Source organism: Pollicipes pollicipes, unplaced genomic scaffold, assembly GCF_011947565.3.
Source record: "Pollicipes pollicipes isolate AB1234 unplaced genomic scaffold, Ppol_2.1 Scaffold_3087;HRSCAF=3621_pilon_pilon_pilon, whole genome shotgun sequence".
Classification (NCBI taxonomy): Eukaryota; Metazoa; Arthropoda; class Thecostraca; order Pollicipedomorpha; family Pollicipedidae; genus Pollicipes; species Pollicipes pollicipes.
Window position 1 is genome coordinate 16,443,622 of NW_023596225.1, and position 22,110 is coordinate 16,465,731.

General features: G+C 50.4%; 1 protein-coding gene across 1 annotated transcript; it reads left to right on the top strand.

Moving 5' to 3' along the window:
- The first annotated feature begins 837 nt into the window (after window positions 1-837).
- LOC119090300 (2-hydroxy-3-oxopropionate reductase-like) lies at window positions 838-20,157 on the top strand. The gene is made up of 7 exons (XM_037213085.1): window positions 838-1,018; window positions 14,037-14,189; window positions 16,434-16,567; window positions 16,984-17,115; window positions 17,496-17,613; window positions 18,855-19,036; window positions 19,785-20,157. The coding sequence occupies exons 1-7, from the start codon at window positions 883-885 to the stop codon at window positions 20,001-20,003; spliced, it is 1,074 nt and encodes a 357-aa protein (XP_037068980.1). The 5' UTR covers window positions 838-882; the 3' UTR covers window positions 20,004-20,157.
- The last annotated feature ends 1,953 nt before the right edge of the window (window positions 20,158-22,110 follow it).

Consider the following 22,110-nt stretch of genomic DNA (forward strand, 5'->3'; position numbering starts at 1 on the left):
GTAACGCTCGTAGCATAGCACTCCAACCGCAGTGAATATCTGGAAAGCAGAATTTAAAAGCTGAACAATCGCTGACTTTGTCTAAGTAAGCAGATCGCGCGTTCATCGCAGAAGAATGCCTCAAATGATGGTTCCTAATCATTACTTTGCACCACTTTCTTATGCCTCATCAGCTTCGACGTATGCCTAGCTGACGCGAGCCGGCAAGTGCTGTGGCAACGACTACCTCAGGTACGATTTAATGCTATCTTCATTGGCTTACGATCGCTTCTTGACACAAACGAAATGGGGGTTCTTCGGGCATTTGTAATAGCCACCTCCAAGCATGCAAATGCGTATAAAGAGGGCGAGAGAGGTGTGGGCTATCGCCCACCGATATCTTTGAAAGTTGCAAGCGATTAATCCCATGATGCTGCACGAAAAACAAACACATGGGCTAAGTTTGTTTCCCACGACCCGCCTTCGTCCCTGGTAGCCAGCACAACACACCCTGTCCTCGGCAGGCATCCCGGGAGCCAGGGGCCAGGGGTCGGCCAGGGAATGCCATGAATGGCGCTGAATTATCGCAGAACAATACAAACACGAATCGTCCATAGAAGCTCCGTCGCTTAACGGAGCAAGCCCGCAAGTACTTGCGTGAACCTTTGGGGATATCTTTATCGATTGACAGCGTTTGGTCCGTGCGGCGGCCAACCCAGCCAGGCATGTGTTTATCGCACCCACGTGCCGGGGCCCTGGCTTTCGGCGCGTGTTTGGCCCTGGGCGGACGAACCGCGGGGAAGCAGACACAGAGGGCCCCCACCCGGTGACAGCAGAGCGTTACCAGAGTTCAAGAACGCTGCGCAGGCCGGGTCGTCCGCAGTCCCTCTCGCCGCCCAAGTCATGGCTCTGGTGCGCGCGTGCCGTGCTCTGTCGGTGCCGACGCTGGCGCGCCGCGCGCTGACGGTGGCGCCCCGCCGGCAGCTCACCTCCGTCTCCGCCGAGACGCCCATTGGCGTCGTCGGTGTCGGAAATGTCGGTGAGAATGTCCGCCTCTATAATCGTTTGGTCGTGACGTTGGCAATCCTGTGACCGACAAAGCAGTGAGCCGCCGGCACCGTGGTTTACTCACTGTGTGCGCGCATCCATCAGTGCAAGCATAAATGAAATCAGCGTGAGTTTCTGGATAGCTTAATGCCTTATTTCGTTAAGAATCCGGCTCGATTATCTCCAGGTCCAATCATCCACTAATCACGCTATACAGAGAAATGCGTGCTGACAAATGGGTTGATGCGTCTGTCATTGTTCCTGGACCCAGTGGTATTGTGTTCCCACACGTGGCCTTTGGTCGTTGCAGAATTACGTAACAGAACAGTTCATCCAACTGTTAAGTGAAACATGAAAGGTATGAATCAGTATGAGGTAACAAAGACAGTTACTTCGTACTTATTCAGAATATGAAAATCATATTACTAAACACGGACAGACTGAATCACCTGGCCTCCAACGAAAACATCGTGAGAAGTATGTTTTGGTTATTGAATCAACCCCACGCGTAGTCTGCCTGAGATATCACATCATCGATTTCCCAGAAGGAACAGAAAATTTATCATTTCAACCAACATCTTTTCGATCTCGATAAACCCTGAGCAACTGAGATGTTTGTGCCCTCGTTCTCCGGAAAGGCTGCACGTAGCGTGCCTGCGGACCGATGGGGCGGCGCTGCTGCCCAACAGGGACAGCAGCTGAGAACGCCTCAGGGCGGAGTTGCCGTCTGGTGAGGGTCCCGCGCGGCAAGCTGCACCGCGCGTCTTTTTAGAACATCTAGCGCGGTAATACGGGCCCAGTCAGTCCTCCGCGCAAAACCTTGGCCCCGCTATGAGAAGAGTTGCATTGTCGGCCTCGTTTAAGATAAAACTAAATTTAGGCTGCTGGTCCGAAACTTTGCCTGGATATAACAACATTAAAGGGCGAGACAGAACAAAGATGCATAATACAAAAAAGGAATTAAGTATTAGCCGTTTTCATGAATAGGCACGGTGTAAGGTTTTTGAAAGCTTTTAAAAGCTTTTCACCCTTAATTTTCTAGCCAACCATCTTAAATCAACGGTTATCAGCTTAAGATGCTTCGCAGAGATTAAGACATATTTGTACAGACCTTTAATTAAATAAAATTGCGGTTAGCTGGCTGCAAGCCAGATCATGCTTTTATGGACAGTACAAGCGCCAGATTCTTATCCGCCGAAACCTTTCAAAACTTATTAAAAACATTTGGTGGCATCTCTTACACAGACCTGACAAAACAAACTCCTGTATCATCGTAGCGTCCCTGGCCTCAGGGTGCCGACAGTGGTGTGGTTAACGCATCTGCAGTATCCACCGCACGTCTGGGAAACAAGGGGTTCAGGATTCAATTCCCCACGGTGCCCGCCCCTCTTGCCCGCTTGAGAGGCAGGCGACGCTATATAGCCTCAGCAGCAGAGTGCGTCGTAAAGTTCCAATAGCGATAATGACGACACGGCCTTGTTCATTACTATGTAGAACTTACTTCAGCACACACAGAGGCTGCTTACAGTTCTTACTGAGCTAACAGTTCTTGCTGACCTTAACATGATTCAAGATGAATGATCCTCGAGCACAATGATCCTTAAACCCCCGCCTTGCTTCACACGCCATCGATGTAAACAACAGCACTCTGTTCTAAAAAGCATAGGATATTGACTATTGCGCGCCGATAGGTGGAGGTGTTATGCTGATTGGTCCCATGGGCTCGGCGCATTGGTTGTTTGCAGCCGAATTGGGTGATTTTGAGCGTTTTCAGTGACTTTTGACCTAAACCAGTCTGCCAAGGATAGGATACCGACTATGCTGCATCGATTGGTGAAGGCTTTTGATGTTGATGGGTGCCATAGGCTTGGAGCATGGGGTTGTCTGCGACTTAATTTTTCCAGTTTGGGGTATTTTGGCGGCATTTGACGTGACTCAAGTTTACCATACTCTGGACAGGGTTATCGACCAAGCGGCATCGAATGGTGTCGATCGGTGCTATAGGCTCGGGGCATAGGGGTTCAACGGATTTTGGTCGGCCGCTTAGTCCCTTCCACAAGACTGGGGCAACCGGCATCCAACACCCTCGCCCGGTGCATATCGCTGATTGCCAGGCCTAGTATTTTCGTAGAATTTGGTGAACTAAATGCGTGGGCTGAAGAAATGCCTGTAAAGGGATTCGTTTGATAAAACAGACTTGTGCTTGGTTGGATACGTGTGGTCTACCTAATGCATGCTAATGGAATCGCATGAAACCATATTTTACTTGTGAAAGTGTATAGTAAATAATAAGACTTTGAAAAAAAAACATTTTACAACTTTTCAATACACCAGTTCATCGTGAAAATGGCTACTGTATGCTACATCTTCCGACACATTTTAGTGGCAATCAATATGCATTGCACCCTAATATGCCCCCCCCCCCAAATATGCACCCCAAATTTGATGCCGTAATGTTATGAACAGAAATGACATTACAATGTAAGTGTCCCTGTGTCATACTTGCCCTCATTGAGCTTATAATAAAGCTTCATCTTTGCAGGATTATTGGAGCGTAAGGGGAAAAATCGGCAAAAAAGAAAAATAAAAATGAGATGTGCCTGCAGCTTTCCACAGTAAAACCCAAAAGGATAGTGATTCGGAAACCGCTAAACGTTTTAAAGGAGTAGATATACACAACAAATTTGTAATGACATTCATCCAAGCAAGCAAAACATTTTTATTCCCCTCCAAACACGAACAACAGAAAAACTAGAATGCTACCACTTTTACGCCTCTTCTCTGTAGACTTAAGCGATACACAAAGCACCATCGTCCTTAGTCGTTTTGAGAACGGCATATTCAGGGGATTTTATGGATTTCTGTTCGCTGATCGTCAAAGCGTGGCGAATCGCGTGCTCCACCACAGGGAGATCGGGCTTTTTATTGTTGTCCCGTCGTCAAATCCGTCATAGTCCTGCGGGAACCGTCCGGACGGTCATACTTGACGCCTGTCACGGAGTTGGGCACTGGCGAATGAAACGACTGGAAGACGATCAGCATTACGTGCGAGGCTGGTGCTCTGTGAGCCAGCTAAGGTCGTTCCATTGATGTGAACAAGGGACGAGTGAAGGGATGAGCGAAAACTTAATCAAGGAAAGATTCCAAACTAATTATGTTTGTAAGCGTTATTGCTTGTAGATAATCTGATAACATTCTTCAGGGGCCAGCTTATGAGATGACGCCCACCCATGACAAATAACGTGATAAAACATTGGTTAAATCAGTCGACACAATGAAGGGTGCGGGTAGTAGCCTGATGCATTTACCACCTCCTCTGCGTTAATGAATTGAGCCGCTTCGCAGAGATTAGGATGCATCAGGCAAGAGGTAATACTGGATGCCTGAAATTTCGCGTAACTTGTTAGCTATGAGTAGTACCAATTTCTAACCGTAAAGTGCACAATGTTTGTGGGTCCCTGAATTCCATCGCTCCACCGACCGGAGAGCTTTCTATTGGTTCAGGGTTTTGCAAACTCTCATCCGCTTATCCACGGACGGTCTTTATCTTAATGTTTTTCGCCATCATCACTGCTTGAGAACTTGATAAACTCCTCCGCCTTGACTATCTCCTCTGTTTTGAGAACTTAATTAACTCCTCCGCAGAGATTGGGATGTGTCGACAACGGGTACTACTGGACGCCGGGAATTTCGGAACATCGTTTTTAACTATGAGTAACACGAATTTCTTATCGCAAAATGTGCATCGTAGGTCCCATAATTCCATCGCTCTACGGCCGGAGAGCTGATACAGTTGGAGAGCTCTACGGCCGGTCGCCAGTGTTGTTGCAACACCTGCGACCTGGCAGCCACCAGCGCGATTTATCGACTGAGCGGTAAGCGGCGGTAGACACCTGGGCGACTGAATGGCGAGCGACCACAGACACCTAGGCGACTGGTCAGGCGTGCCATACACAGAGGCTCCTTCGCTTCGTTGAAACTTTCTGTCGAGAGCTTTGGCCGGATCTCCGAGTCGCGAGTGCTGACAGACATGGGTATTAACTCACTGGCTGGTCACGTAAACAGCTGACATGTGCACTGACTCATGCCCTTCAAAAATAATCACCTCAGGGCCAAAGCAGCTTCTGGGCTTCGGTAGACTCTCAGGCGTGCTGAGGTCATTTGCCGACCAAATCACGCGGAAGGTGCATCAGTGCACTGATATTTGGGCAGAACATTCGGTCCTCGCCTTCAGTGTTTCGCAACTCTCATCCGCTTATCTACGGACGGTCTTTATTTTAATGCCTTTAACCATTAATGCACAGAACGTCTGCTGTGCAATGTGCTCCGCTGTGGAAGGGGAAGTCACGCCAAGGACGCCACAAGTTGTGGACCTCCTTCATAGCTGACAGGAAAGGAGTGTATCTACAAGTGAAGGAGGTGGACGGCAGACCAGTCATACATCATAATCTCTCTTCTCTCTCTCCCTCTTTTCGTTTGCAAAGCAATAGCTGCCCTTGTGTTAGTAACGACAAACGGCTACCGCGCTGTGGTCTTTACCTGTGTTGCAGCCAGTTTGATTTTACCAGCAGGACAGCGTTTCCGTTTCGTGATGTCACATGCATTCACTGGCAGGCTCGTACCGGTGCATTCCATGCACTGTCAAGCGGTCTTTCCCCACGATAGCGACAAATCCTGACTGGGTGCATTGAAGTCCAGACCTGGCCTAGCCCTGAATGCCTGGCGTGTCCTTTGATGCGTCCATCAGGTGTCGAGGATCGTGCCGCCCATCGATTAGACGCATCGGCCCTGTCCGACGTGCTTCTTTCGTTCCTCGCCCACACGCGTCCGCACACGGCAGCAGGACGATCCTGAAGACGGCGCCAGTGTGCCGTCGTCTTCCAAAGAGGCTGTGTGTGCGGCGGTCCTCTGTCGGCGAACCAAAGGCCTGCCGCAGTCACACGGACATGGAGCACTTCGGCGGCCTGGTCTCTGTGGGCGCCAGCTGGTCCGTGACGCCCCTCGGTGGTCAGACGGTGGACGAGGAGCTGCGCGTCACGACCATCCACGACCCACCGTACATCGGCGTTTACCCGCAGCCCAATGGCTCGTACAAGTACGACGGCTACCTGTACGACCTGTGGAAGATCGTGCCGCGCAGTCTACATCTCCGCTACAAGATGATAACTCTTCTGACTGGTGGCTACGTCAGCAGGGCGAAAATGGCGCGTGACTGGGGATGGCGGCGAACTAGCCTATCGTCGTGCTGATGTAGCCTTAACGTGGATCAGAATCAGAAGGGATCGCGCGAGCGTGTTCGACCACCTAGACGCCGCGCCGGTGGATCACGACGAGTACACGTACCACGCGCTCCGGGGCTCCCGAGGTTTCCCGCAGATTGGACCGAACATGCTCGACTCTCTGCTGAAGCTGCTGCACGCTGACGTCTGGTGGATGTTGCTGGTCTCGCTGCTGATGGTGTCCGTGGTGCTTCACGTCTCACTGAGCTTCAACCAAGAACGGGTGTAGAGTCGCGGCATGATGAAGGACATGACCTGGGGTCCGTGCCTGCTCTGCAGCTTCATGACGTCGGTGGGGCAGGGCTGGGCGAGCACTCCCCGCTCTCTGGCCGCCCGCACCGCCGTGATTTCCAGCTGGCTGCTGGGCATCCTCACCTACGTCAACTACACTGCCAACCTGATCTCGCATTTGACCGCCATCACCGTGGACCGACCCATCAGCAGCCTGCGGGAGTTCTCCGGACATCCGGGCTGGATCCCAGCCACAGAGTCAGCGTTGGGCATTACCAATGACTGGGAGACGAGCAGTAACAAGTACGAGCGTGAGCTATTCTATCGCATCGCATCCCGAGAACGTTTCATCGAGCTGCGCTTGGCGGGAGAGAGCGGTCGGCGGGTCCTCGATCCTCGAGTCATGAGTTACATCGACATCAACAGGCCCTTCTGCACATTCGGCGCCAACGCATGTGACCTGATACCGCTGCAAGAGATGTCACTGCGTCAGGTCACAAGAGACGCATGTGACCTGATACCGCTGCAAGAGACGTCACACGTCACAGACGTCACTGCGGAGGAAGGAAATCTGCATGGCAATAGGAAAGGACAGAAACCGACTGCGAAAAGCCATCAAGCATCCCGTGCAAAAGATGCAAGAGGTTGGCATCGTTTCTCGCTTGAAACAGTATCGGCTGATATTTGGTCAGGATAAGTGTAGCTCTCCAACGGACTTCAAGTCGCTGTCCATTAGAAATCTGCTTGCTGTGTTGATCCGAACACCTTTGGCTGTGGCGTCCAGCACAGCTGTTTTCTCAGCCGAGTGTCTTTGGTCTCGGGTGCGTGCCAAACAAAGCAATCGGCAGAAGGTCTGGGCGGCGCCGGCGCATCGCAAGATACGCCCCTCCCCCGCGGCACTCAAGAGCCAATTAGAGCTACTGCTGCAATTTTACTCCGATGTAGAGGGTTGAAAAAATGCGTGACGCTGAATTTTTTCCCGATACGTGGTTTTGGGTTTGCCACCTATGAGTTCGTGCTGCTGACTTTGCACTGTAACGTGCACTTGATAAAAGAATTAGCATCAGCCGGGGAAAACAACTGCGTATGTGTTGGAAAGGGATCGTCAACTTTTGTTGGGATGTTGGATCAACAGCGACTAGAAGTCATCAACCATGCGATCCGGGATTTGCGAAGTACTGGCATCATTAAACTTGCCAAATCGTTGCCAGTGCTCGGGCAGGAGCACTGCTGGTGTTTAGCACTCCTGTAACACTGCCAATCGGATGGTTGCTGGCCGTGTTGGTTCCACTGCCTCTGGCAGTCGCCTCTGGCATGACCATCGATCGCTTTCCTGAAAAAGTGCTTTTGGACTCTTGTTCTAAGAGAACACGCCACTCTTCGTCACGCTCTCTTTTCATGGAGTGCCAGGGCGGAGGTCACATAAGCGTTCAGAGGCGATCACCGGGGTTTGAGCTTGGGTTCCCACGTGGCAGCCGAAGGCTCTCACCACTCCGCCATGACGTCCCCTGCGTCCCGTCTCGGTGCAGACATCGCAGCAAGATGCGTTTCAGAGCTGGACGGCCTCGCGCATCACAGCACCTGTACTTATCTGTGATACATCACAGCATCTTCTGCCCAAGTACACAGTGTTCACCCGCTGACTGCAAGGGTGCGGGACGGATAGGTTTAGGAAAGCAAGGTGTGCTTGATATTTCAGCGGTTGCTAGTTTATATATAAGATAGCACTAATAGCCTAATTCCTCGTATGATAACCAGGAGAATGGAATGACAGATCTTGAACTACATTTTAGATGTAAAGGTGTCATGCATATATGTAGAAATGCATCTATGTCTCCACTTCTCTGGTTTCTACGAGGCATTAAGCTTCTAGTGCCGTCTTATGTATATGCGTAATGTTCTTCGCAAATACACTTAGCAACTGACAGCTACTAGTTCCTGTCATGTAGACATGCGTGCGCACCTTCGTTCGTATGCTGACGATGCCGTTCATAAGACGTTATTGCCATGAACATCTGCTGTGTTTTGCTAACGAGCTGAAAAGATTTACAGGTCTCATACCTCAACCTGGAAGCTATTTTATTCCTTTAAAACCACAATTATTCTACTGTTATCCCACGGTTAACAATTATGTAACTGCAATCGACACATCGTAACCTATTGCACCTGTAGCACAAAGCTACTGCATCTTTAGCGTAGAGCTAGCTACCAGCCGCTGCACCTAACCCACGGAGCTACTGCACCTAAAGCGTAGAGCTACTGCACATTTTTTATAGCCCAGAGCTACTGTATCCGCGCGTTCGCACCGCGGCTGGTAGATGGTTGGCTGTGTGCTGGGTTCCCGAGCTCTGTAACGGACTGCCACCAGCCTTGACGTGCTGGGAGCTGAACTCGTTAACAGGGAACTGGATATCGTTTTTAAAACAGAACGGTGCGAGGTAGAGCGTTAATTGACTGATATCTATGATATATCTATTTTATGATTTTATACATTATATGCTGTGCCACCTACATATTCACTAATAGCGTGGCATGTTCCGTTTTCCCCTTTTATCCCGAGTGTTGGCAGCGTAAATTGCATTCTCGTGTGTTCTTTCAGCCTCTGCCACGCTGCTCCACTATTTGACGCTGGACTGAGAATAGCCACGCTCCGTGTGAACTGGCCATGTCTGTAAAATAAACAGACAATCTTGGGACCATCTCGTGTGCTGTCATGAGTTCAGTTTGAATACAGCTGATCACGCGTTTCGGCGCAGCTCGGCCTCGACCCCAGGCAGCTGGCCTTGCGGTTCCTGCTCTCTAACCGCTCCTTTATATGATACCAAAAGGGTTCTGGAAGGGAGTGGAGGGTGGGGGTGCGTCGTTGCCCACGGGTTGGTGTTCCCGGAAACCGGACTCCTACGGCACTGTCGTTCCCGAAACACTGCTTTCTGATGACATTGGCAGCGATTTACATGTCGCACAGAGTTGCTAGCTCAAATTCGCGATGGATGTGTGCTTTGCTATTAACCACATTTAAGCAATTTGGTAAGCGATCTTCTGCAGGCAGCCCTGACCCGCTGTCATTCTCAGTGTTCGACAGGTAGCCCGCCGTGGCACTCACGCGCAGCAGGGCGGGCGGGTCCGGAGGCGCTCCCAGTCAATAGCCATTGTACGGCTCTATCGTCCATCAACCATTAAGTTCACAGCTATGATGTGTCTACATGCCAATATTAGATGATAAACTATGCTTCCCGCTGCCCTGGCATACAATTCTTTTGAGTAGGGAACATCCTTTATGGCGGGGTTTGCCTCATGCTTTAGCTGGCGTAGAATGGCACGGCTGTACGCTCAGCGCGTATTACTTCTATGTTCGGAAAACAAACGCTTCAGGATGTAGACACTCAGCCTGATGTTCATGTGAAATACTAGGTCAGGCGTTACACTCAGACTACGGTTGCATTCGCGCCGAGAGGACATTATTTGACCACTCCGAAATGCACGCTGAGTATCGGTAATTGACTTGTACGGCACCCTTTCACGTATACGACTTTGACCGTGCCACCTATTCAGACTTCGTCGCAAACCAGCACAGACGGAGGAACTAAAGTGATATGGATTTACCCGTCCACACACTGCAGGAACACGATGGCACGTGCAGTGACGACGACAGTCTGAGAGGACTCTCGGGTGCTCAGACTCACCTGAGAGAACTCTGCGGTGCTCCAAACGGCAGTGTTCTGCGGGCCGCCGCCACTCAGGCTTTCACAACGAAGCACACACGCACGCACTCAAGCACACCCACTCCTACGCAGCATCTCATTTATCGATACAGATGTGTTTCAAATGGCGTCCTCGTGGACATAAAGTGGTTTGCGAAGAACGAAAGTACCATACCAGCAATCCATTCTGGCGTTCTTTTACCACAGTGAAAGCGCCTCATCTGCGAGCAGTCCATGCGGTTAAATGGAACAATAATCGCGATAGTGGTCATATCAGCGTGTGCGGTCCTCCTCCAGACATACCACTGAGGTTTGCTACCAATAATATTTATGGCAACGGCTGTCGAACGTCCCAAAGTCTCCGGTACACGCACCCGCGCGCACGGCTCGCGCGGAGCGCGAGCGCAAATGAAGCCAATCGCACGGCTCGCGCGGAGCGCAGGCACAAATGGAGCCAATCGCACGGTTCGCGCGGAGCGCAGGCGCAAATGAAGCCAATCGCACGGCTCGCGCGGAGCGCGGGTGCAAATGACACAATCGCTCGCAGGTGGGGTTGGGGCTTGTTGATCCATGTTTACACGATGCCAATCCGCACTCAGCGGTGACAAACAGAATGTCTGCACATAGATACTGACACATATCACAAAGATTTCGCTCCAGCTTATCAATGACAGGGCCAATCAATAGTACATGTGGAGGTAGTAACTCCTTTAGCAGCTATGCTTGCTGTGCTCGGTGTTCGCAATTAAATGCGGGAGCCATTCATGACGCTAAGAGTCACGTATCTTTGCACATCAAGGAATACCTCCACGCATCACCGAAGGCTTGCCACGTTTTTATGTGTCTCTGAGTTGGGCGCAATGCCTGGAGGACAACTTGCATCTGTCACCGTTTTGACGGCAGTTTTTTCGGGCTATCTGATCAGCGGTGTGCTCGGAGACACCTGCCACCCCTGACATGCGATCGTCATCAGATTCCCCAATGCCCTTTCCCCAAGGTTTCCAACGGTGTGACATGCTGAACCGTCTCTCAGCCTTCTCTGGCTCATCGCCGGAAAGAAATGGTATATGTTGGACAGGCAGCCGGATGTCGGCTAACTGCACCTCACGTGCACGCGGAGTGGTCCCGCTCGACCTGCGGTGTTTTTGCCCTTCGTGCGAGTTTGAAAACATGGACATTTCTCGTGCACATGATGACTTCATCGGTCTTTAGGCACCAACATACGATAGGAAACATATTGAGCTTTGTTTAAACTTAAGTATGTCCTCCGCCTTCTCATGTTACGGGCTGGGCGGAACTACATGTGACTGCATTTGCAGTCATGTGCAATATTGATTGACCATTTGTAATCTGGCCTCTATGTAGAACATTTCGTTCAAGCACAGGCTGTGTTAACTCCTATGCAACTTCGTCGCCGATATTATGATTTTGCTAACGTGTGCCACATTGTTAGCTTTCTGGCTGGCTTTCATTCTTCTTTCCGTAACCTTTTGCACTATTTCGTCGTCATCATGGCACCAAAAGGTCAGCAAATAAATCGTAAAATCATGAGCTCTGCCTATCACTCATGATGTGTCTTGGATCACTTTACATAGGTTCTGATATGCCAATTAAATTTTCAGCGATCCCAAGAGACCAAATCAAGGTCGTGCATGCACGAAACGTAGACACATGAACCAATTCCAAAGTCTTTGACTCAAGCATTTATACCTAAATTTCTTAAGCTGCCCACTCCCATGCAACATATCGTCTGCAGGCAAAGCATTCCTACCTACAATATACGACAATAGCCAATGACAATGGAAATGTATGCTGTTAGAAATGATTCCAATCCGGATTGACCTTTTTCTCGTTTTGTGCGCCCCGAGACTAACAGCCCACGTCGCCTTAACAACCCTGCGAATTTTCAATTCTTTCCCGGAACCCGGTGAAAAGTATTTTCTAAGAAATAGAATGGGTACTCATGCTAGAGAGGGTTAACGAATTGTTAACATGCTGCCAATCTGCGTGGATCAACACTTCGCTGGTTAATGTGGGTCAACGCGTTACTGATTAACAAGGGTCAACACGATGCCCATCAAAGCGGATCAACACCTTCGAGAGGAATTCAACTTCGTTCGAGAGCACTCGTGAGATGGCTTGATGGTTAGATTCTAACATTCCACGGTGCTGTATGAGCCTATCATACCGGTCGAGCTTGCAAAGGCGTTACCAGCCGGATCACAGCCAAAGCTTTCACTACAAAGGAGGAAAATGGTGGAGCAGTAAGGTACTTAATAAAGGAAACTCTTTTTGTACGATGAGCTCGTGTTGACAAATAAAGCTGAACGCTTTGCATTTGCAAGTAAAACAAGATTTCATAATGACGTAGTTTTGATACTCCCTGTGTCTTCCTTGCTAATCGAGCCGACGGTAGATTTGGAGAATAATGGCACCTCGGATTGTCCGCACCCTATGTCTTTGGACTTCTACATCGCCCCATGCGTAGTGATTCAGTTTCCTTCATTCAGCTCATGAGGCTGAAGGGATTCTCTGCAAAGCTGGATGCCTGAAAAGATTGGATGTGGCTGTCAGCTTTAAAATCAGGCCAAACCTTACATACACGACATCAAAACAATTTTGTATGAAGTGCTGATAATTTTACCTTTGAAGTCAACTAAAACCCTATCTGCTCAGATCAAAAAGGTTTGCATTAGCACGGTCACCAGCGTAACACTACCCACATCTAGCTGCACACTGTGTCTGGCATTAGCCCACGCGTCACAGCATGCAGGAGTGGACCTAATGTCCTATTCTCCAACCCACTCCGCCATCTCCCCAACTATGTAGGAAACAGTTGGGGAAATCCGAAGAAACGATAGAATTACGAGTATCTGTGGATAACCAACGATCTTTATCTGTCCTATAGCCAACTGACATCGCGAAGTTACACTCCTGACAGCAGGTGTTATCACTGCGCGCTATGTACTTACCTGACATCGGGATGCCCAGGGGGTCGTATAGCCTCCATTTTGTTTAAATATAGGGTCCTGTCATGAAGTTGTAGAGTTGCAAGGCATAGTTCACCAAACCTTCTCTATTAGAATTCAGCCCGAACCGGTGAATTTGCATCCGCTTCGTCTCCCGTTGAGACGTAATTATGGATAGGGTCTTGCTAACGAAGCAATGTGCATCATTGTTTTGATACTACCTTTTTGTTGCCGTCCAAATTATTTGTTGCAATGCTGCGTTCATGAAACAAACCTTTGCTGCATTGTTAAGCTAGTTCTAATGGCGTAGAAAATCTTGGTAGTCTGGATTTCATCGACTCATATAATTATATTTTCATGAAAATAACTGGAGCGAATCTACTCCAAACTGGGCTTAACCGTTGTTCCGCGGTTAACGAAGCTTGAAACTAGGTTCAGGTAAACATCAGTCGCTTGCACATTTCGAGGAAAAGCTTCGGAGGAAGTAACATGGAATTTTCCAATTATGTGTGGTAGAGCAATAATGGCCTAGGGGTACCAGCTAGCATGGTTTGGTAATCGACTTGAAGTGGAATTACCGCTCGCCTGCACGGGTATTGCCGCCATATTATGATTTGTCCATTGGTTGTGAATATGCTTTACGTGATGGTCTGATTATGAATGGATTTTCACGAATACCGACATCAAAGCATATCACTGTTTGTACGGCGTCGTTTCTATGCCCATTGGTCGCATGTAGCTGGCTGCGGAAAACCCGCTGCTGAACTGTTGCATACAGTTACGTCCAACCCAGCCGCTACTATCGATATTTACCGCTGCTCTGCACACAGGCGATGCCGTCTGCAAGAACCTCCTGCGCAGCGGCTACAAGGTGGCGGCAATGTACGACATTGACCCCCGGCGCGGCGCGGACCTGGACGACCGCATCCCGCGGGCCACCTGTTCCCGCCAGGTGGCGGAACAGTCCGATGTCGTCATCACGTGTGAGTAGCGGGACGCGGGGAGCTTTGCTGTGCGATGTCAGCCGTGAGGCATGGCACCGTTACGCCTCAGCTGCTTCATGATGCGCTTAGGCGTTGAGTAGAAGGGACTCTACGTCACACCAATGGCTGCAGTGACAGAGCCGAAACAGAGCCGACATGGTTGGTCTGGCGCACATGGATGTCTCTCCGCGCGGAAAACCATGCGTAGCCAACAGTTAATCTTGAACGGTGAACTGTTGACATGTAAGGAAGACATGCTGTGACAAGACTGTGATGAACAGATCGTTTCAAAAGGGCCGACAGTTACCCCTACCTGCCCATCACCCAACTGCCAGGAGACCAAGAGCGCTGTCCACGGCGGCACACAGAATGGCGGACCCCTGTCCACGGCGGCACACAGAACGGCGGACCCCTGTCCAGGGTGGCACACAGAACGGCGGACCCCTGTCCACGGCGGCACACAGAACGGCGGACCCCTGTCCACGGCGGCACACAGAACTTCACGTTAATACCGGCAATAGGAACCGAAGCGTTGAATACTGCGGCATACCCAGCCAAGAAATGTGAATTCTACTTGACAAAAAAATCAAGCATAACCAAACGGGTAAGCAAGTCGGAGCGCTTTGTGCGACAAAGGACTTTTTCATCACGTTCGCCAGACAGCGCCATTTGTCAAAAGTTAATCCAACTCATATCAATCAAAACTCATCCAATATCTCCTACTCAGTCAAGATTGTCCGGCCTTCCCGAGCCTTAAGCCGGCAGTATTTCAGCCATGCCGCCTGTAAGATTGTGCGCAGACGCTTAACATCAGCGTGTCTACACGGCCCGCCTGACACGCTCATGGGAAGAAGATGTTCCAATACATCAGTAAGTCTAACTGTGTGGGTTTCCAAGGGCGACGGTTTCCATTGGCTAGCCCTTCGTTATGCCGAAGTGATTGGGTCTGTTACCATGTCACCCACGCCGCTGGCGAGACCGCTGACGCCAGAGCCAGACAACGCAGCCGAACAGAGCATAACTAGTAAAGACAACCAAGAAACATAATGTAATCGTCATAATTAAGATGCCGCAGAAGGTGTCTGGGAGGACGTCCACGAATTACGTTATGTATGGAGGGGTAAGGGTGGGTTTGAGGGAGCGTAATCCGAGCATAAGAAGACCGTGATTTTTGGGGGGAGGGTAACGTGGCGTTCAAGCGCGACCGCAAATCATGTTGAAATCTTGAATAAATAAAGCTTTCAAGCAGCATATCGTTGATTTGCTCCCATGGCAAACAGTTTTTGTGTTTATCTTTCCCACCTTTTCCTTATTTAGCTGTCAAATACACGTTACCTTTATGAGATGTTGCCTTTAACACAGCGTGATCGGAAGAGAGAGAGCTCCTTCACCCAACGCAAACAGCTCGTAAGCATGGGAGTGGGGGTTAAAAATGGCCAAAAATGAGTCGCGTAATTTGTGGGTGGGCGTAATAAAAATGAGGTCGGTAAGTGAGTGTAATTTGTGAGTGAGTCGCGTAATTTGTGGTTGTAAAAGCAACTATGAGCCAGCGCCAGTGAGAGGGTGTCATGCCGGCTTCGGTGTGAACATCGATAGAAGGGTGGTAAGATCTCAGCATCACCAGCGCAACCGAACTTGAAGTGTTTGGTAAGCACCCGATCCGTTATGTTTCACTTCGGCATTTCTGGACGCAGCACCATGCCTGCTTCGGGGCGATATCATTGTGTGTGCACTCTGGCTCCCTACAACATGTGGAAGTGACAGACCAATAACAGCTTATTCGATTAGCCGATTTGTCAAACAGCTGCGCCACTCCTTGAAAGATATTTGCAATGTAAGTGTGTTGCCACCATATGTCATCATGAATGTTGACAAATTGGGCACATCGCAAACGTCTCGATATTCTGACAGCACGCAGCGGAGGTGGTTACGGGCTCAGGGGCACAATGCCATAATGTCGGCGTTGCATCGTCCGCGCGGACTATGCTGCGGTGGTCGCAAAGCGGCCAGCGTTGCCAAGGCCAGGCCAATGACAACGGCATTGATAAATAAGGTCATTGATAACCAATGTCAAGTGCAAGACTGTTGTGCCGTTTCGTCACATGGGATACAATAAAACTACTTGATCACTGTCAGGACCAGTAGGCGACCTTCTCGTTATGTTCTGTTGCAGCGGCTGCTGAAGAGCCGGGCCCGTTTGTGCGTGTAGTGACGACCCGTTTCGTCTGCGCGTGCCGACCTCAGGTCTGCCGAAGCCGGCCCACGTGGAGGCGTCGTACTCGGGCGCCGACGGCCTGCTGGCGGGGCTGCGCCCGGGCGCCGTGTGGATCGACCACTCGACCACAGACTATCAGCAGACCATCCGGTACCACCAGCAGGTAAGCCGCCCGGCAGCGGACGGTCAGCAGGCCGCCAGCGGGGGGCGCTCCGTGTTACCCCAGCCCCGAGACGTTCAGCACTTGGGGTTTAGCTGCAGTGAACTGAGTATTTGTCACCGCGACGGGAAGATTTGCTCCGGAGGTGGTCCTGACAGGCCGACAGCAGTATGTGAAGTGGTGGGCATGGATAACCTTGGTCCTGAAATAGCTACATTGCTATTATTGTAAAAATATATTGATTAAAAATCCAAAAGCAATTTCGACTTGATTTCCTGCGAAGCTACAACCACTAGCGAGTACGTAATAGACTTGACCAATGTTTTTTGTTGGTCGGCTGATATTTCTATCACGTCCAAATATCAACCTGCTTTGCTGCCTTCCCTGAAGACCCCCAATGTGTGACCTCTTTTCCTCAGGTGAAGGAGAAAGAGGTGGACATGGTGGAGGCCCCGATCACCGGAGGGCTGTCCGCCCTGCAGACGGGCACCATGGTCACCTACCTGGGCGGAGACAAAGCCGTCATTGACTTGGTGTCTCCCATACTTTCGGTGAATAACGAACGGATGAAACGCTGGCATGTTACATTTGTTTCGCCAGCAAGCTTATCTGACGTAAATCATTGAAAGTAATCCCGTTGCTGTTTGTTGAGCCTAAGTGCACATCGAGAGTGCGTTTAATTTTGCACCGATTGGCAGCGAATTTGTACTGCACTGGTGTGACACCTGGATACGAAGATCCTGAAATCATCTCCACGCACGCGACACCTACAAGTAACTTGACAGCTTAATAATGATTTTCTGTATGTAGCCACGCCGTGAGTCGGGTCCACGTCAACTAAAGTCGCCATTTTCCTTGCACATCCGTGGGAAATCAACGAAGACCTCGCCGCGTTTTGATCAGCTCGTGAAATGCGTCGTTGTACTTGCAGGCCAGCTACACCAACCTCATCTACATGGGTCCTGTGGGCTCGGCACTCATCACCAAGGTCATGTCCAACATGCTCTGCATGGTGAACGCCATCGGCATGGCCGAAGCCATGATGATCGGTGAGTTCTCCGCGGGTGGCGGCAGATCATGCTGCTGCACGGTCTGCACCTCTTCAAACTGCAGTAGTAGCCATTGAACGCCCATCGGCATGACTGAAGCCATGATGACCGGTGAGTTCTCCGCGGGTGGCGGCAGATCATGCTGCTGCACGGTCTGCACCTCTTCAAACTGCGGTAGTAGCCATTGAACGCCATCGGTACGACTGAAGCCATGATGATCGGTGAGTTCTCCGCGGGTGGCGGCAGATCATGCTGCTGCACGGTCTGCACCTCTTCAAACTGCAGTAGTAGCCATTGAACGCCATCGGTATGACTGAAGCCATGATGATCGGTGAGTTCTCCGCGGGTGGCGGCAGATCATGCTGCTGCACGGTCTGCACCTCTTCAAACTGCAGTAGTAGCCATTGAACGCCATCGGTACGACTGAAGTCATGATGATTGGTGAGTTCTCCGCGGGTGGCGGCAAATACTACAGCACACGGCGGAAGCAATTTGTACAGACTTGTTGGGCATAAATTGGGAAGAAATGTCGGGGACTTTCCACACATTTTAATCGAAGACTATTTTTGGTGAGCCCGATCTCCTCAAACGCGGCCCAACGCTGGACAATGCACTAAAAACGTATAGCCCCCTGCATGACTCACATAAATATCGAATTCCTTCCTGCTGCTGCGATGTCAAATATCGACTTCCTTCCTGCTGCTGCAATGTCAAATATCGACTTCCTTCCTGCTGCTGCAATGTCAAATATTGACCTCCTTCCCGCTGCTGCAATGTAAATATCGACTTCCTTCCTGCTGCTGCAACGTCAAATATCAACTTCCTTCCTGCTGCTGCGACGTCAAATATCGACTTTCTTCCTGCTGCCGCAATGTCAAATATCGACTTTCTTCCTGCTGGTGCAACGTCAAATATCGACTTCCTTCCTGCTGCTGCAACGTCATACTGCTGCCGCGAGCGCCATTTCACCGGCTCGATGGGCAGCAGCAGCACGACCGAGTACTAGACGACAGTAATATCCAAGCTCCGGCCGCCGTCACAGCCCGCTAATCTCACACCAGATGCGACCGCGCTGACATCACGACGACGTCAGGTGACCGAGCTGACGTCACAGTGGCTGTGTCCAAGTTTTTAGCGCCGACATGCCCGACGCATAGTCGCGATTGTGCGGTTCTCCGTAACCTGACCAGCTGTCCACCCGCGTGACGTAACATTCGTGCCCGCTTGTGACGCCTCGGCAGCGAAGCGGTCCGGTCTGGACCTGCACCAGTTCTGGCACGCCATACGCGCCGGGTGTGGTAGCAGCTTCGCCTGGGAGACGGCCGGGCCGTCGCTGATGCGCGGCGACTACGACCCGACCTTCACCATCGACTTGCACTGCAAGGACCTCGACCTCGGCTACCAGATCGCCAAGACGCACCGCGTGAGTGACGTCACAGCGGGAGGCGTGCGCGGGACGGCTGACGGGTGCGAGTGCGTCAGGTTCGGCGCAGGCCAAGGTGGTGCGCCAGGTTCGGCGCAGGTTGTGCGGGTATTTCGCGTTGTGAGCGATGTGTGCATGTGTGCACACATGCTTGTATGTAGTAATTGAGGGCATGCACGCATCGCTTCCAAATCTGAGATGCCCGCAGCACTTGTGCCAAACCCCACGCACGTACCCAGATCCCCTCAGCTCCAGTCAGGATAGTGGGCCAATTATGGCCTAGAAATCGAAAGATGGCTGAGGGATTCCAGAGTTTTGTGCTCTCGCGACTGTAACCAGCTTTTTCAGCCAGTAGCTCACACTTTTCTCATCTCAGGTAGGTGGAATAAGATGTTAACAATTCTGGACGAGTGGGGCGTCAGTTGTGCTTTCGTGTACGTACAGGTGAAGATGGCTTTATTGCACGTTCCGAACCCGTGTTGACCGCCAGCGGACAGCATTTTTTGTATAGCGCACGATGCTCAATCCGGACCCTCATCAGTGGAAACTTTATCCTGTACCTCCATTGGCTACTGTTAGACACAGCCCTCAAGTCAACACGAATTGGTAAAGCGGCCATATACATGACCGGCTCCGATTCAAGCCCAAGAAAACCAACCGTTCGCCGTTGAGACAACTGGAGCATCTGGCCCTGTGTGCTCCGCCGTCCAATTGCCGCCACTTCAGTGCCACCGCCGCCGCCCCACAGGTGCCCATTCCGGTGCACGCGCTGGTGCAGCAGATCTCCAACGAGGCCATGTACAAATACGGCCCCGAGGCGGCGTGCTACTCCGGGCAGAAACTGTACGAGGACAGCTGCGGCGAGCAGCTGCGCTGCGACGGCTTCGAGGACTGGAGCTTCGAAAACCGCATCATCGACGGCAGCGTCGTGCCGCAGCACAAGAACATAGACCCGCCGAAGCAATGAGAGCGCCGGGAGTCGATGTGGGTGCAGCTGGGGTTGGTCGTGCTGATGGTCATTCGCCTATAACACGGTGCTCTCCTGTGCTATGCGCTGTGCGTTATGACAGTCAGGCTATGTGACGGCCATGCCGCCACCAATACACGTGGAATGCGCTCTTGTTGCTTTTCTTCCCATGAAACCTCGCTTATCACAAAAAGGCATCTTGAAGCTGTAGCCCGCATGAAATCAGCAAGACTACTAAGAAAAGATTAGGAGATCGCATTGGCGCATGGTTGTGTCTGTATGCAGCAAGTGACTACAAGGTCGGGTGGCAGCCGGGCATCCGGACTATCTTTTCGACGTTTATCGGCATTAGCATAACGTCTGGCTGTCTACATACAGGGCAGTCCAGGAAAAGTGGACAGACACAAACCGTTCCTATTTTAGACATTGATTTGTATGACAGCACGACTGATGTATCGGTATAAAAGCTGATTATACACCATTAGTCGAATATTATATTACAAACTCTTAACGTTTTAAGATGTGCTCATGGTCATGGGTGGTCATGAGCGCATTTTGAAACTACTGGTGTAAGTCGAGCTTTACATCACCCAAACTATGTGCCTTGAAGTCATGTTGGAGACAGTGATCCACATTTGTATGGGGTTCTGAGCTGAACTAGCGTCTGAAAGAATATTCTGTGCAATTCACAGCCCTGCACTTCTTAAGGCGTGCATCCCTCTGGTTTCTGAGCCGCACGCCCGCGGAAATGGGGAGAGTGGAAGAAATGAAGAGGGTAGAGTATTTCTGGTTGCCTGGGCATTCGTGACATCATCATAACGTCGCTCAAATTCTGCCATTTTATAAGCCATGTGGCGAGCAAGGCCTAGAAAATATGCAATGGTCGAGACGCTCATACATGGCGCTCATGAGCGCAATTTCCAGATACAACGGCCGTCAATTAGCTCTTAATCAATGTTGTTCAAAGTACGGCGTCGTAATCAAACAATGACGTATTGAGGGGTGTATCTATTAGGCAGAGAAATTATGGTGTTAGGGGCATTTTTCTGCTTAAAGGCGTACCAGAGTTATAAGTGAGCCTGTTTCATCATACCTGATGCTTACTTCAATGTCTTCAAGCGTGAAACACTCCCTTCCGAATGGCGCACTACGGTAAAGGTTCAACTGAAACCCCCGTAAGGGTCTTTCAGCACCCGGGCGCGTGTTAATGCATTATATAGCCTGCCTTGTTGCCGGATACTCGTTGACGATCGCGGGGGTCGCGTTAAGTGATAAAGCATTCTGTCACATCGCTAAAACGCGTAGCTTGTACATGACGGTATAATCTACATAAGTATGTAGACAATGAGAGCAGAACTAGGTCCGGCAGCATACCAGAGTTCACAAGGTGAGCAACTATTTTAGTAACCCGTGAAGTAAAGCCTTTCGCTTGTCTCATGGACGGCCGTATGTTATGCGGGCGTTACAATTTATAATTCAGGCGTTAAACTGACGGCACAATGCGTTTATTTCAGGCCAGTTGCTCTGCTAATGTGGTAAATATAGAAAACACATTATTATGGGTGATAACGGAGGTGGTGTATGGTTTTTGTTTAAAAAGCTGTTGCTTGAATCAGTGTGAAGATCTCAGCACCCTTCAAACACCTCAGCATGCGCTCGAGAGGGCTGATTATTTTGACCCCCGAAAGTTTTTCCAGGATAACTTCGGAACGGGCGCGGCATAGTCGCACCAAGCTGAGTGAAGTTGCAACAAAAATGAATATCTCACCTTTTGGTTTAAAGAAATAGGTGTATTTTGTAAGGTCGCTCCACCAATGGCAGATCTAAGTTAGACCATGGCTGTCGGCGAAGACAATGCCCAGGGCATTGTTCAATCGGATGCGGCAACGTCGTGTGAGACGAAGCCATTCATGTTTGAGACGGCTTCTCAGATAATGTGATAATTTAAGGGAGCGTCATGGAGGATTAAAGGCTTTATTTCATGGACAATAATAAAGATTTTCAGTGCTATCAAAACGTAATACTCAGGGTATATTAATATGCTTCGAGCAAATACAGCATGATGAACCCTGGAGATGAAACTTAAAAGGCAGCTGGCGTAGATCTT

Excerpts from the sequence above, each read along its gene's own strand:
- LOC119090300 (XM_037213085.1), top strand. The coding sequence starts at position 883 with ATGGCTCTGGTGCGCGCGTGCCGTGCTCTGTCGGTGCCGACGCTGGCG. Across the intron at positions 16,568-16,983 it reads CCATCCGGTACCACCAGCAG|GTGAAGGAGAAAGAGGTGGA; the intron begins GTAAGCCGCCCG and ends TCTTTTCCTCAG. Across the intron at positions 17,614-18,854 it reads GGCCGAAGCCATGATGATCG|CGAAGCGGTCCGGTCTGGAC; the intron begins GTGAGTTCTCCG and ends ACGCCTCGGCAG.